The sequence below is a fragment of the Nuphar pumila genome, chromosome 5 (assembly GCF_984573655.1).
Source record: "Nuphar pumila chromosome 5, dmNupPumi1.hap1.1, whole genome shotgun sequence".
Classification (NCBI taxonomy): Eukaryota; Viridiplantae; Streptophyta; class Magnoliopsida; order Nymphaeales; family Nymphaeaceae; genus Nuphar; species Nuphar pumila.
In genome coordinates this window covers 27,686,747-27,703,892 of record NC_143253.1, presented here as the reverse complement: position 1 = coordinate 27,703,892, position 17,146 = coordinate 27,686,747, and the positions used below count along the sequence as shown (strand labels likewise).

Sequence of the window (17,146 nt, the reverse complement as noted above, 5' to 3'; positions counted from 1 at the left end):
AGTCGGGAAACCCCAAGTCTGCTGGACGTCATCCTCTATCCAAGCATCCAATGAGCAGAACAGCAAATTTAGGCAATGCATGAGGTTTCAAATCGTTTTCAAAGGCCATAGAAACCCCGACGAGAGGCAACATGATCCGGCACACAACATACCTCACCCATGTCACAAGCCGAATCTGCACTTTCAGTTTTTTATGCTTTTGATAGTCCACTTTCAGAAATTAATAATGGCACATTCTAGCAAATAAACCTCATTTAGAGCAAGAACTAAAGGTCCAACAAAAGGAAATAGCTTGATAGGAAATTAGAGCATATATTATATATAATCCTGTTGCTTCAAATATCCCAGAGTTACCAACCACAGAAAATGGGGTTAAAAAAGGAAAATATTTGGCGAGGCAACAGCAGAAATCTGTGTAACAATCCAGAAACCTGTGTAACAAATGTATATAATGAACAAGATAGTCGTCAAACTTACAGATGGATAAGCTGCCACATGACTGCAGCTGGTTGTTCCCAGAGCAATGAAGGTGGTTAAGAGGAGTTATGATCATCTGCGGTGACAGTGGCAACCGGCTCATTGTTCTGCTGGGCTTTAATCTGTGTATAAGAAGATTCCGGGAGGAGGGGGGGGGGGGGGGGGGGAATAGAAATGATGACACTGGGAAACGGGCGAAAAGAAAAGATATATGTATTGGCAGAGAAAGGAGATTGAGAGCATGAGAAAATTAAAAGTGCACCTGTTCATTGGAGTTTGTTGGCAGATTCTGCGGTGGGGCAGCTGTGGTTCTAGAAAGATCTCTCAAAGTTCCCTGCAGATGAGCCAATAACAAAAAATACTTAGAAATATGTGCAAATGTGAGGATAATTCACTTTATAGGCATAATAAGTATGTTTGCAACGACATATCACCGAGGCGATCAAGACAATCCACTTTCAGTGGTTACGCATGCCCTCAGCTATAGACTAAAGTTGCATGCCACAAACAATGCCTGTAGCCATAACTAGGGAAGAACACGAGCCTGGTTTGAGCCGAGCTTGGGCTCGCTCGGCTTGAGAGGAAGTGGCTGTTCAAGCTCGGCTCGAGCTTGAGCCAAGCTTGAACAGCCTATGCTCGGCTCGACTGAACACATTTATAAAAAAAATTAAGTTTTTTTTTAAAATGTGTCAAAAATTCTTTTTGAAAGAAAAGTACGTGGTGGGATTTGAACCCAGGTCACTTTCCAAAGAGACTACAGACACACCCACTAGGGTAACACCTCTTTTTGTGCTCAAGTATAGAAAATTAATATACATATATAAACTCTAATTTCTTTATATAACTATGTGAACCGAGCCTAATCAGGTTTATCGACACTAACCGAGCTGGACTACCTGTTCAAGCATGGCCTGTTTACGTGTAACGATCCTAAACCTTTGTTCAAGCTCAGCTCATTTATTTTTTGAACGAGCTCGAGCCGAGCTTAAACGGTCGAGCCCAAGCCATCCCTAGCCATAACCCATGTCCTGGCAAGAGGGGCATGACTTGAGCTAGAAAAAAGAAGGCGAACTTGTACACCATGATCATCTTGGGGTAAACTAGAAAGCTAGAATTTCATGTGATAGTGGATGCAAATCAATTTGCAGGAACTCAGCAGCTCCATAATATGCGAGATAATAATTTCAATTTTGATCTTTCAGAACTGGGATAATAAAAAAACAGAAACAAGCTATAAAAAAAGAGAAATAAGGCAATAACTTAAAAATCAATATAGGCTAGAATATCTCATCGAATGTTACTCTGGAGAACACATAACACAAACAAAAACCCAAGGTGTACAATTAATAAAAAATGCAAAAGTTAAATGCAAGTGAAAAGTTAGTATACTTATGTGAAAAATCGTCACCAGCTGATACAAGCTCAGATGCAATATTACCTTATTTGCCCACATGAGACCACATGCATTACATAAGGTTCTTGGCCCTGCAGGCCCACGACGCATCATAGGTGTGGATTTCTCACTGGTGCCACAATGACGACAGCTGAACAATCAGACAAAATTAACAAATTTATAAAATTGCCGAGAAATATTCATAAAACATATAAGCAAATTGTGAGGAGAAGAATACTAGGAATAGTGCAGGAACATTCAAAGTAGACAAATAAAAGTACACAGGAAAAAAAGTGGTGATTTAATTGTCCTGCTTAACTCCATGTTGTGGTGTTTCCAGTAACTGTATCCCACAGTTCTGCCCCTTGGCTACACCCAAGTTGGAATTTACCTTTTTCAAGTTGCTGACATCCACATTCAGATTTTCATAAGTCTGTTAAACATAGATTTTCTGAGACCAACAGTAGCACTTACAAGAGTAAAGGTCCTAGGATGAATGAACTCAAAGTTAAGGCACCAAGATAGGAACATAGAAGAGTGATCAGTGTGCAAATGTACTTATATATCATAACAATGCTTAGAAAACTTCAAAACAGTTTCCATTTTGAAACTAGCACTTGCAACAATACACATAAGCTACCATACATCTACATGCACCACTCACTAATCCTATTTCAGGTCCAACAATAAGATTACCAGCCTAATCCAATATTGGCCTATCAGCTGCATCTGTAATCAGATGACTGTAAGAGATTAAGCTATCTAGTTGCTAAGTAGAAGCCCATTCATCACATATTTTTTTCTGGAAAAAGAAGGTTAGAGCACATCATGAAATTCAAGATCATTCTTAAAAAGATCTTTAAGGATGTGTAAGTACACAGATTGAAAGTCATTCTTAACAAGACCCTTAAGGATGTGCAAGTACACAGATGGAAAGTTCAGCATGTTACCATTTTGAATCTATTTTTCCTTTCATAAGAAATTTATTTCTTGTGGTAAAAAGAGAGGTCCACAGAATGGGGCCCAACCATTCCCTAGGAAAGCATCATGACATGGAAAGTGCTACAAGACAATGATGGTACCTGTCCCATAAGATCCAGCCAAATTTTCATGGGAAAATTATATGGCTTGCTAACAAAACTCATAGAGGCCATACAAATCAACAAACTTACAGGCTGCACGATATGAGCTTTAATATTTTATGGAGTCACTAGTGACATGCTCAGTCAGAATTTGAACAAAACCACCAAGAAGTTCAAGAGGAAAAGACCACTCTTAACGAACTTGCCAAAAGAAGAAGCATACAAACGGCAAACTACATGAGACATGGAGAAGATCATGGGCATGAAATTCTGAGAAACACAGCAAAATCAAGTTATGAAACAAAAAGGTGTAACTTAGCATGTAAGTTACTGTGCAACTTTGGTGTGCATTTATATTGCAAACAGAAATGGTTTCAGAGTGTTATCTATAAATGACACACCTTCCTAAAATGCTACCAAACTTGTGTATGAAAAAGATAGCAGTTATTGAATCTAGATGGATGTCATTAGAGAAGAGGAACAAGCAAAAAGGGAGAGAACTCAAAAGAACTTCATTACTAAAGAATAGGAACAAGATACAACTTAAAGGGTCAACCTCTCTTGGTTACACTATAACACAAAAGCTGTTTACCCATAACCACTAACTACTAGCTAGATTACAGAATAGCCCCCATTAAATAATCTATGCACATGATATGTGAGGGTAGCACAGAATACAAAATATATCCCCCCACAACCCTCTTCTTTCCCCAGCTAATGTCCTTGAATTCAAATAACCCTGCAAAAGATCTAATTCTAGCTCTAAAGTGGAGCATAATAGTAGGTTGGTAGGGATCAGATTCCATCCTTCCAAAATGTATCACACTGCTTTATCTGTGAATCCCTGTAAGGCATGGGGTTCGGTGGAGTACCCAAGCTTTACTTCGTAGGGGGACAGGATGATTAAGTAACGCGTGTTTCTAAGAAGGTTCCTCGTCCTCACAAAAATAAAAACACTAGATGGAAAGAGGCTAGAGAACAAGGCCACCATCAACACAAACAGAACGAAGTGTCGTATAGGTAGCAGCAGCTTCCAGATGTACTTTAGCCTATTTAACAACAGCCCCCATGTACAACAACTAGTTTTAGACTCTGTTTCGAAGCTGGAGATGGGAGGGTATTATGGAATTTAATGAGGGTTTAATAATATCGCCTACTGCTACAGGTGTTTGGTAACACTGCTTTGGGAGATGAGAATGCAATTGAGAGCAATGTTGTCAGTATCGTAGCGTATCGGTCGATACATATCTTATTGCCAGAAAAGAGACACGAGATTGACCTGAATCAGCAAATTTTTAATAAATATAAAAAATAGTTTAAATTTAATTTTTCATTATTATTTTAATATTATTTTAACACATGTCACATTCTGATTGACATGTAATATTTTTTAATTATTTTTTGGCCGATTCAGAATGATTCACTTGAGAATCGGTATCGACCGATTCACCTAAATCATTGGCCAAATGATACAGGTCCAATCCTGATACTAACAACAATGATTGAGGGCGGAGTTGGGCCATTTCCAACTACATCTTCACAAGGATGTAGTTGACAACATAGTTGGCAAATCCGGGGATCCGACTCAGGAATCACCTGAGTCGGATCGGATCACCCATTAACAAGGGTACCAATTCACCCCAAACCTGTTTTAGCCAGGTTCGGGCATGAGTCGGTTAGGAATCGCCTGACTAGGCATGGACTCGACAACTCGCCGAGCCAATCCTGAATCAAAAGATTCAAGACTGAGACTACACCAACCAGTTCCAACCGATTCGCCAAGTCAAATCGAGATTCATACCGATTTGTTCCAAGACGAACCGATTTTAAGGTAATAAAACCTTTTTTGAAGGGTCTTCATAGTCGACAGTCAAGACCCTTCTTCCCCTTTGTTTTCCCGCTCTGGAGTCCAGACGAACCCTAGCAACTCTCTTTGTTGGCGGCCACCAGTAACCACCAATGTCGCCGACATCCATGTTCTCTCTCTGTCTCTGCGAGGCGAGTCCATAGGGCCCTCCCTGTCTCTGTGTGGCGAGCTGACGAGTTTGATTATTTGGATTCACATTGTAGAAAACATAGTGTTATATTCAATATTTAAAGTATCATTACAAAACACTAAAAAAATTAGGTCCTAACCCATCCGAGTTACCGAGTCAACCCGCTGACCCGGGAGTTAGGGATTGAACGATCTAAATCCAAGTCACGGGTTTGCCAACTATGGTTGACAACTCCAGCCTCATTACCCATTTCCTTGTACACTCCTCTCCAACAGCGGCCCCAAACAGAGCCTTAGGCATCTCGCAAACATCACTCTAAATCAAGGCATAAGCTCAACCTTCAATGGCCAAAGAAAACAAAAAAAGTTATAGGAAGTGACTTAGAAGTACACAAAATATTGGCAAGGGAAGAGATGGTAAATTAAGGCCTTGTTCAATGCATCGTCTACCGCCTGAAATGGGACGGTGCATCCGTTTTTGGGCATTATTTTTGTTCCACCCCATGTTACAAAAAGAACAAGGACGAGGGAACCACATTAAAAAAAAAGAAATGACTCTCCCCCCGACACTCTCCTGGATTCCTTCCTTCACATGCCCTTTTTCGGCTTCGTCAGTTGAAAACCGATTAATTCTCGCCAAAATCTCTCAGCACATCTCGTTTTTCGGTGAACCAGGGCTCCCCGACGTGCCTCCTCCCTCATCGGAGCCCACGCGTCAGAAGATCGCCGATGAAGAGCGAGTCGCAAAGGGACCCCTCAGTGTTCAATTTCAACACCGAGGAAGATGCCATGGAGATGGCGTCTATTGACATGATGAGGAAATTCAAGGTCCGAGCAAACCCTAAGACGGAAGATAGCCGGTTGTCGAAGTACGATTTCCTCATATGTTGTGTGGAAATATATCTTGTTTTCGATGTTTGTTTGTTTTTTGCTTTTTTCTTGGGCATTTTGAGCATTTTATCAGTGAAATTCGTTTAGTCAGGATGAATTAGGGTTTGGGTATTATGTAAACTTATTGTATCTGGTTTGCTTTTCCCCTGGGATTGTGATTAGGGTTTGCTTGAAGATGTTAAAATTTTAGGGACGTTTTTGCGTGAAGATGCTAAAATTTTATAAACTTAAGTTGTTAATATTTGTTTAGTCCTTACATGAGGTTAAGTTTGTACTGTTAATAGGATGTTGGGTGAAGAACCCGTCTCTAACATTAATTTCTGCTTATTCCAAACTCACTACATGCCATGCTGATTCTAAGGAATTGACATGGCTGAAGATGTTGCATGTGTCCATTTTTTTTATGTTTTGGTATTTGGATCCATATTCGGATCAAAAATCCATAATAAACTTGTTAAAACATGTAACATGGTGGGCAGATCGGGTCATACGATCCAAACCTAAGTAATCTGACCCATTATCCATGTTTGTCCAAGTTGTCTGCAGAGCATCCAAGTACGATCCAAACAAACATTGGACTTGGTACAATTGTTACGGAACGAACATAACCAATGTTCTGTCCCATTTCTTTTTCATTTCGTCCAAACCTGGACAAGCCCTAAATAGTCAAGATAACAAGAAAAGTTAAGTATTATCGCCCAATAGATTCTTTAACTGTATTCAAATTCAGTAAGGTCCTAGTTAAACTAGCATATTTCCTTCTTAAGCATTCCTTTCACAATTTCCTATATGCCAAGCAATTTCAAGCCACTTTGCCAAAATGCCCAAACCAGCAACCGTAAATCAAATTTATAACATAATAACAAGCAAGACATGATTACACGCACTCAAGAAGCATTATTGGCACGCCTAAGTCAAGCTGATACTTCAGGGTGCTGATACGCACGCATGCACGCACACACCACACACTCGCATGCACACCCTGCATGTGCACATGCATGCAGCACACACAGACGCACATGCCTACACATGTGCACTTGCTCAAACACCCATGCACCCACATACACATCCACGACTACACATGCACACCTGCAGACACACACTCATGCACACACACACCACACACGTGCATCACACACACACACACACACACACACACACACACACACACACACACACACGCGTGCATCACACACACACACACACACACACACACACACACACACACACACACACACACACACACACACACACACACACACTACAGATGTACAGATCATAGTCACAAATATCGGTGAGGCTATTTCTCGCGATATTATCGGTTTGGTGATAAATCTTGGGAAAATCTTGGGACTTAAAAAATAACGAAAAAATAAGTAAGAAAATTTCATGTTTAGACAAAAAAGTACATAAATAATTAAAGAAATAAGTGAAATATGTAAAAGAAAGAAGAAAAACATATTTAAAATGTAAAAAATAAATAAAAAAGTAAAACTAATTGATAATATCACGATAATATTGTGATATTAGCGCGATAATATCACAATATATAAATTTCTGATATTTTGAAAATATCGTGATATTTTGAAAATATCGTGATATTTTACCTTGAAAAATGCAGCAATGTTATGAGTATTTTTTATGGACCCAACAGTCAGGAGAGCTGAAAGTTGCAACCTTACAAACTACGTCTATTGTGTTGAGATTTGCGGGATCTGCTTGCAGTTATGTACTTGTTTGTGTTGAACAAACAGATCTACTCAGAGCTATTCTTCAAAGACAGCAATGCATGTTAGATTCTGTTGCTAGGGATTTCAGATATATAGGAGAAGCCGTGTCATTTCTTAAAGACACTTTTGAACCTTTAATGAGTACAGATCTTGTCAAATAAATTAATCTTGCACTATTCTAGCCTCTGTTGGGATGCATCTGGATACACATACAAATTGAATATGAATGAAATATCATGATACTGGACATTTTTTATTTTATCATGGTGACATATTGCAAGTTTGTAACGTTACCAAAAAGGAAGTTGCCCATAACCATCTCCTCCTCCCCAAAACCCGTGACACAATCCCCACCCCACTGAAAAATGGAAATTGATGCCACTTCTTTCTCTCCCTAAAAATTAGGAGATGCCCCCAACACATCATATTTTTATATTCATAAGAATAAATATATAATACTACATATTTATTTCGGAAACAAAACATTACAATTTCAAAATATAGATATATTGTAGTTTAAAGAACATCAAAATGTACCACTGATCTTATAATCCAGAAACACTACAATCTTAAGAGAAAGAATAGATATGATGAAATTTAAGCTTACGCAGCCTCTTGAGGTTCGTTGCCATCTTGACTCCAACTTTGAGCAGCAGCCTCCCAATTTTGTACAGTTGATGGTTCATCAGGATTTGTCTTTGATGAAGTAAATTGACCTTTATTACGCTGCATCCTGATGTAAGCAAATAAAAAGAAGTTATCAACTGTAAAAAAAATACATATCACTGAAAGAATTTATCAACTGGAAAAAAAGAAAGACTACAAACATTTAAAATGAGCATAACAGCAACGGTCAATGAAAGGAAAAATAACAGCCCAACACATCAGAAAACCAAAAGATCACAGAAAAGTTATTGATGATATTGATGAAACAATACGCTAACTGACCAGACATGCTGAGCTCACAGAAAAGTTACCTTTAATAAGAGGGGAAATAAAGAAGCAATTTTAAGACTTTTTTTTTATAGTTACTCCTAGGGGTGGCAATCGGGTCGGGTTGGCAGGTCAGCATACCTCAACACGAACACGACATGTTTATTAAACGGGTCGGATGTGGCAAACACGAACACGACCCATTTATTAAACGGGTAACCCGACACGACACGGTTAACCCGTTTAATAAATGGGTCGGGTCGACACAACACGGTTAACCCGTTTAATAAATGGGTCGGGTCGACACGACCCGATTACACCTCCATCTGTATTCTATTCTATCTTCTTTCAAGAGATGGTGCCTGTTAAAATGCTTTGGTAATGATGAAACATTGTATGTCTTTTCTGTCACTGCAAAAGTTAGTAGCATTCAGATAAAAAAATAAAATAAATAGTGACCAAGATAGGTTGATGATGCAAGAGATGGTCACCATAAATGCTCAGAGCCGCCTGAGTTTATTATTTATGCCAGAGACTGAAGGATAAGAAAGAATCAGAGATTCAGGTAATGATGGCATTGCACTCAACCTCAATGACAAGAACAACCTCGTGCTTCAGTCTTTTGCCTCCAACTTTCCAATCTAAAAAGCCTATGTGTTCCTTGCATCAAACAATGGTATTACTGTCACCAACAAAATTTAAATCCCAAACTATTCATCATCCATCCCATGTCAAACGTTCTTTCAATCAAAAGATGTTGATCCTAGGCGCCGAACTCAGAAGTTTAAACCTTCAAGACTCACTAAATTACATAAGTACCCTTAATGCAGAGAAAAAGAAAAAAAATGTGAAAACCCATTCAATGCACAAAATATCATAAGTTATTATGTCATTAAAAGCTGAGAGCCAAGAACTTATTCATTAAATAGAAGAGACCAGATAATGAGCTGCTCGCACCTTTAGAAGCAAAAACATTTTTTTCAGAAACCGCATTTGGGTTATCTTCCTTGCAACGTATATATAAACGGGTTGCGGGTTGACGGGTTAGGATAAACAGGTTGACCCGCCCGCCTAACCCGTTTATTAAATGGGTCAGCCAGGTTGGCGGGTTGGCATACCCCTAACACGAACCCGACCCGTTTAATAAACGGGTTACGTGGGTCGACCCGTTTATGACACGAACCCGTTTAAACCAAACCCGAACCCACCTAAGAAGCGGGTTGGTGGGTCGTGTCAGATTTTGCCACTCCTAGTTACTCCTGAGATCATGTACAATGAATGATTACTTGCATGCTTAGATACTAACACACAAAATTGAAGTAGCTTTTCAGACAAGACATAAATCTCAACACCAAGAAGCACATTTGTTGAAACTGAAAACTTGGTTTACAAATCCATATAAAGGTGATAGGACAGACTGGTAGCAGAAGTTGCCTTCTGCAATTGGTGATTATAAAGACAAATACGTCAAGGACAGAATTAATAACAGGGCTTCTCTCTGTAGCAAGCAACAAAAAATTGAAAAGGCTTGGAAGAGAAGCTACAAAGCAGCTTAGACATCTACAGATGGCTCCTACCTGGATAGCAGAAGGGACTTATTTTCTGTAGCAGCTTGTGAAATACAAAAGCGCCATGATAAGACTAGGCCCATATTTATCTCTCATTTATCCTTCAGCAAAATTATGTTCAGAGAGAGAGAGGTAAATAAACCATGGATTATCATTTAATCTTGGGAACTCATTAAGCACAGCCTTTCATAGGTTAAAGGCAAGCTAAAGCGAGATTAGGAGTGTGCCAGCTAGAAGCAACATAGGGCAAATAATATAAGATGACAATTTGACAATTATTAATTCAGGAAGGAAAAAGAAACCTCATACATCAATAAATAACTGTAAAATGGAAAAACTTTTAAATTTAAATTTACAAATGAAGTTACTAAAAGAAAAGAAAGTTTCTCCAACACTAAATTAAAGATTTCTTACATAAATACAATGAATATCACAGCATTTTGGATGCGCTTAGAGATACACACGTGCACATACAATCAATAAAGAAGGATACCCTGTACCTAGTAAATTCCAAGAATGAGTTAAAGAAATTCCGGCCGCCATGGGTCTGATATTCATCCACTGAGTTTAAGCTGAACACTGTTTTCTCTATTTTTGTCAGAGATCAAGGTCCACTGTTGAATCGCAATAACATCAACACCATATCAAGGAGAAGGATCTAATGGCTAAACATTATTGACCAGTAACCATAAGGGCATGTTTGAAGATAATGGATAAAAAGTTGGCACAAAAAAATTGGTGGAAAAAAAGGTCAGAGCCTTGTAATCTGACTTTTTTAAACGGATTTTAAGGTAAAAAGGTCTCTTGAAAGATGGAAAAAGGTGGAGAAACTTTTCTGTGTTTAACTAAAGCTGTGGGACCAACATAAAAGCATGACAAAAAGTCTCTGCTGACCTTTTATCCATGACATCAAACGGTGAAAATGAATAAAAGGTGCATCATCACTGACCCGCCTTAAACCATGTAACTGTAAGAGATCAAAATTTTCAGATAGGATTTGTCCTCTTCCCAGCCATGCCTTGTGAGCATAGTTGGCAAACCCGTGACTCGGGCTCGGATCAGACCCCCACTGGGTCACCGAGTCAGCGGATTGACTCGGTGACTCAGACGAGTCAGGACTCTAATTTTATAGTGTAAGCACATGAATAAGACATGAAAATAACTAAACTTCAAGCTAATATGTCAATAGATAAGTTACAAAAATATATAATTATACATGACTATTAACTTTTTTTAATAAAATACATGATAAAAAAAATATATTTAATGGGTTGGATCGGCACATCTAAATCGTGACCCAGTTGGGGTCCGATCGTAGTCAACTCGAGCGATTCCTGAGTCGACTCGCCAGGTTTGCCAACTATGCTTGTAAGAAAGTTTCATGTTGTTAAATGTAATGAAATGGCGGTCTTCCACAAATGCACTTGAATCCACCAGAAGAATGTCTATAAGGACACTTCAAGCAAACCCATAAAAGGGTATAAAAGGAAGAACACAACAATAAATAAATATATCTTTATTGATAATAAAAAATGCTTAAGAAGCATTCAAGTATTTTACAATGGAGGGGTTCACCCCTATTTATACAAAAAGATTGGAATGGGGAGAGATCACTTTGAGCTCACCCAAAAAGAGTTGCTGGACCGTTAGAACTTACTACTTTATATATCTAGTTCACATTGAACTAGATATATAAAAGAATAAAATAACAAAAATAAAAACCATAATAAAAAATATATATATATAATAATATAATATATTATTATTATATATATGTTACAATTTTTACATTTTAGCATTCTCCCTCAAACTTACGGTACAATGAGCGAAAGTTTGGCTAAGAGGAAGTGAAATATGGGAACAATGAGAGGCTTGGTGAAGAAGTATGCTAATTGAAACTCTGATGTAACATGTGGCAGATCGATGGTTCCATGTAGATATTCATCTTTGACCTAGTGGGAGTCCATTTCAATATGTTTAGTGCGTTCATGAAATGTTCGATTGCTCGCAATGTAGATCGCACTCTTGTTGTCACAACACACATGTGAAGCTTGTATTGCTTCAACTCCCATCGCGGCAAGCAAACAGAGCCAAACTACTTTCATGGTAATAGTTGTCGGGGCTCCGTATTCAGCTTCTGTGGATGAGAGAGAGACCTGATGTTTTTTGCATATTCACCTAAAAAGACACAAAAACTAGTGGTTGAGTGTTTGTTATTGAGAAAACCTCCCTAATCAGCATCAGTACATGCAATTAGATCTAGTGAGGAGGGAGAAGACAAGAAAAGCCCTCGTGAAAGAGAGAAATTAATATATCTAATAATGCGCAGAACGACTCTCACCGGTGATGATCATGTCATTCACATAGAAAAGAAGTACTATAATCTCTGCATCAGAATTCTTAATAAACATAGCAGTGTCAGTTAAACAGGATTGAAAACCAATATTAAGCATAACCTAACTAAACCTATCATACCAATTTGGTGCTTGTTTAAGACCATAAAGAACTTTTTCTAAACGAAGAGTTTTACCCTTGGAAATACTAATACCAGGTGAGGCTTCCATGTACACTTCTTCAACTAGGTTTCTATTTAAAAATGCATTTTTGACATACATCCGAAATATGGGTCATTTTCTAATCGAAGTTAAGGCAATTAAGGTTTTAACAGTGGTCATACAAACAATTGGGGGCAAAGGTTTCTTCTTAATCGATGCCATATTCTTAGGCATAACCTTTGGCCACTAATCGAGATTTATATCTCTCAAGAGTTTCATCACTCTTGGTTTTAACTTTGTACACACATCTACATCTTATAGGTTTCTTACCTAGGGGAAGATCATGAATAATCCAAGTAGAAGCATTTTCAAGTGCATCTAACTCATTTTTCATAGCTTTTACTCATTCTACATGATTTTTGGCTTGACAATACGATGATGGTTCCTCATATGAATGTATTAATGCAATAAATGCCCTATATGTGGGGGAAAATAATTTGTATGACAAATTTTTCAGGAGGCCTCAAAACTCGAGATGACCTTCTGTGGGGTACTTCGAAATATTTTTCTAGTGCATATGAAAGATTTGACTCTCTTCTTCTAGAATATTGTAAACCAACATCCCTATGGATTTGCTCTTCATTGTCATCATTGTGTTCGAGATCAATCGTACTTTGAACATTGTCAAAGTCACATTCAAGATCATATTCAATAGTTTTTGAGGTCAAATCTATTAAGAAAGAATATTCAGTGACTTCCTTAGGTTTTTCAAAATCAAAGAAGCTTTTTTTTTCAAGGAAAGATACATTTCTTGATGCATAAACATCCAAACACTCTTAATCTAGAGTAATCTGGAGAAAGATTCACAAGTTTTTCAATTAGAGTTATATTTTTCAAAGATGAAGATATCATTCGATTAATAAGAAAAGTAGTAGTTAGGACAGCTTCTACCCAAAATTCTTTTGGAACATGATTTGCTATTAATAAAATCCTAGTTGTTTCCATGATGTGTTGATGTTTACGTTCGACCAGACCATTTTTGTTGTGGTGTGTATGGATAAGACCTTTGATGCGTAATGCCATGTAAACTAAGATAGTTTTTGCATTCTTTGGACATAAATTACCCCCCCCCCCCCGAATCTGTGCGAAAAATGGATATATCATTTTGAAATTTGTTTTTAACCATGATATGAAATGCTTGAAAGTATGAAAAGACTTCTGATTTATGTTTAAGGAAGTAAATCCAAGTATGCCTAGAAAAATCATCAACAAAAATGACATAACGTGCAAATCAACCTTTCGAAACAATTGATGCAAGACCCCAAACATCAAGTGGTCTGGAGGAAACAAAGGTTCTATCACCAAATGGTAATCTTTTCATTTTGCCAAGAATATAATCTTTACAAGTAAAATTTTCAAAACTACAAAATTTTTCAAGACTAGGAAAATGTTAGATTTTGGCCATATGAGGATGACCAATTGTGCCACAAATCCAACTCTATTTTCTGAATATTATAACAGAAAGCATTTTTAGACAATTCCAAAAAATCCATATAATAGAGTCCCGCTATATGGCCTTCCACAATCAGCTTTCATGACTGGCGATCCTGTACCCAACAACCATGAGAAGAAAAGGAGACATTAGATCCATAATCAATTATTTGATAAACAGATAAAAGATTTAAATTCAGTTTAGTAATATATCTAAGTTCTGAAATAAAAAATTTCTTAGATTTATGGATTTTTTCAAAATTTCATATTCCTTCTATTTCAAGAGAGGTTCCATCAACTATAAAAAATTTTGACACACTTGACTTATTTTTTAAACATCCGGATAAGCTATTTTCATTTGGGGTCATATGAAAAGAAGCACCAGAGTCAAGAAGCCAAGGAAAGTTAGCTGGATCAGAGAAAGATGAAACAGTTGCTCCAGTTGAGGCTTCAGATCAGGAGGAAGCTCCTTTGATAAGAGGTTGGAGAATCTCCATTAATTGAGCCATAGAAACCGGTGTATCTTGATCTTTGGGTTACGATTCAACAGTCGCGGCTCACTTTTTTCTTAGCTCTTTAAGTTTAGGACACTGAGGCCTATAGTGCCCTAGTTCATGACAGTGGTGACAAATGACTTTTTTTTGTCAAAGTCACCATTTTGTCTATTGAAATGAGGTAGCCTATAAGAGTCTGCATAATTACCCGGTCTATAATGGAATCATCTTATAGTTTTGTAGTATTCTTTTTAATTCTATTTTCCTCCCTAGTTAGTTCCTCTATAGTATCAACGATAGAGGAAACCTTTCCTCGATGAAGAAGAGTCGATTTCATCAACTCAAATTCTGGTCTTAAACCGTTTATAAATTGATAAAAGTGCTCCATATCAAGTTGTTTTGGACGAAGCTCAATGTCTTCAGGACAATACCATTTTGGCTCTAAAAGAGTCAATTCTTTCCAAAGTTCGGACAACTCATTGTAATATTTTCGAATGGTTTTATCCTTTTGAGTCATTGTCCGAACTTTGTCTTGTAAATTGCACACATGTGCAATATCTTTGAGAGAATACATATTTCTAAGATATTCCCAAGCCTTATCGTTATGTTTGGACTTGGCAAGATTAGAGCATTTGTTAATGTCTACGCTATTAATTAGCCATGAAATAATTTTTGCATGCCCTATCTTTCATTCTTTTCATTTCTTTTCATAGGTGGCTAACGCCTTGCTCTTCTCCTCTTCCGTTAGAAGAACTTCTTTATCACCCTCTATTTTAGTGAGAGATAGTTTAGGTTCCGAATCAGAACCATCAACTATACCCCATAGCCCTTTTTCCCAAATGTGGTGCTTCATAATCGAAGCCCAGATTATATAATTAGTATCATTTAGCTTCATGAGTATGATGGTGATCTTATCATTGTCATCCATCTTTTACAAGGGTGAGAAAGAATTAGATGAGAGAAGAGAAAGAGAAAAGAGGAGAAAAGAGAATGAGAGGATGAAATACAAATTTTTGTAGTAAAAGAGGTTCTTCAGTAGCCTCCTTTCTTCAACAAATCTTGTTGAGCCAAGAACAAGGTGATGAAACACCTTTTGCAAGTGAAACACAAGAAATGAGACAAAAGCTCTTCAAGATCTACAATCTCCACAGCTCTAATACTGCTCCAATACCATGTAATAAAATAGTGGTCTTCCACAAATGCACTTGAATCCACCAAAAGAATGTCTATAAAGACACTTCAAGCAAACCCATAAAAGGGTATAAAAGGAAGAATACAACAATAAATAAATAAATCTTTATTGATAATGAAGCATTCAATTATTTTACAATGGAGGGGTTCACCCCTATTTATACAAAAGGATTGGAACGTTTGAGCTCTCCCAAAAAGAGTCGTCGGCTCTTATTGTAGCCGTTGGACTAGACTCCAAAGGCTAGAACCTAGTCAAGTTCTTGTTAGAACTTGACTAGTTTATATATCTAGTTCACATTGAACTAGATATATAAAAGAATAAAATAATGGAAATAAAAACTATAACAAAAATATATATAATAATAATATAATATAATAATATTATTATATACATGTTACAATTTTTACATTTTAACATTAAAGGCAATGTTAGGATCTTATAATTTCAGTGGAATTTTGTGATGTAATCATCGAATTCTATGACTGCTTGTCTGCTTTTTTCTTTAGCGAATGAAAATTTTGTTAAAAAAAAGGCAAAAATATATTGGTGTTTGAAAGGGTGGTCGACTTTGGTGCATCCTAATCTACCGCTGAATTGTGCAGTACATCACTTACACACAACTGCCTATGGCCACACGTCATCTAAGCTTCATCTGCGGTTACTCAGAGATAGGATTATGAGTCCATTGAAAAAAAAAACATAATTATGAGAGGTTAGCTATTTACACACCTATACAACCCCAACATGGACAAAAAATAATGGCATCCCATTGCAGGAAAATAATATTATATCCTCAATCACAAAAGCTGTCACGATATTCAAAATAAAAATAAATTATATCAATGAAAACTTACAAAACGTAATTCAGTCATGGATATGCATAAAAATTGATAAAAAAATGTTAAAAGTCTTTCCTTTTTAGTTATACCCATTAGTTTGTCTTAGACACACTACTACCAGACTTTTAGCACATTTTCTTGATCTACCAACTTTCCAGCTTTTAAAGAAGTATCTCCTCTGATTGCTTTCGTTCACAATGTCAGAGGTGGATTAATGGACTACCTTATGATGCCTAACATCTAGTTTGAAATAGGTATCTATCAAGCATTGCCACGGACCCTTTCCTCATTCAGATCCGACCCAAAGGATCCGCTCTAGCCCTGGATCCGATTCAGAGGAACCACCCATCCCCAGGACCCATTCCAGGGAAACCCGCCCAGCCTGGCTGGGACTCTAGTGGGACGCCCCTTAGAATCCCATCTACGTTGGGATTGTGTATGTGTATTTTTTTGTTTTGTCCTCCAATAAATCTATATATAGATGTATCATGCTTAGTTTATTTTTTAATGAAGTTTTAGAGCAGAGTTGTCAGTCGAGAAAGCATGAGCGAGAAGCAAAGCACTT

The 17,146-nt window shown here is 37.4% G+C and overlaps 1 protein-coding gene across 5 annotated transcripts in view; it reads right to left on the bottom strand.

Annotated features, from left to right (window-relative positions):
* Nucleotides 1–237: 237 nt before the first annotated feature.
* Nucleotides 238–17,146, bottom strand: part of LOC149837229 (GATA transcription factor 28-like) — a 34,616-nt gene continuing 17,707 nt past the window's right edge. For 3 of the 5 annotated variants that reach the window (XM_090005897.1, XM_090005899.1, XM_090005898.1), the window contains 4 exons: nt 8,177–8,302; nt 1,916–2,021; nt 740–811; nt 238–553 (listed from right to left, as the gene is read on the bottom strand). In XM_090005897.1, coding sequence (XP_089862023.1) covers nt 251–553; nt 740–811; nt 1,916–2,021; nt 8,177–8,302 — 607 coding nt within the window. In that variant the 3' untranslated portion in view covers nt 238–250. Of the gene's footprint in view, nt 600–739; nt 812–1,915; nt 2,022–8,176; nt 8,303–17,146 lie in introns of all 5 variants that reach the window. The other 2 variants (XM_090005900.1, XM_090005901.1) reach the window with 1 other exon arrangement.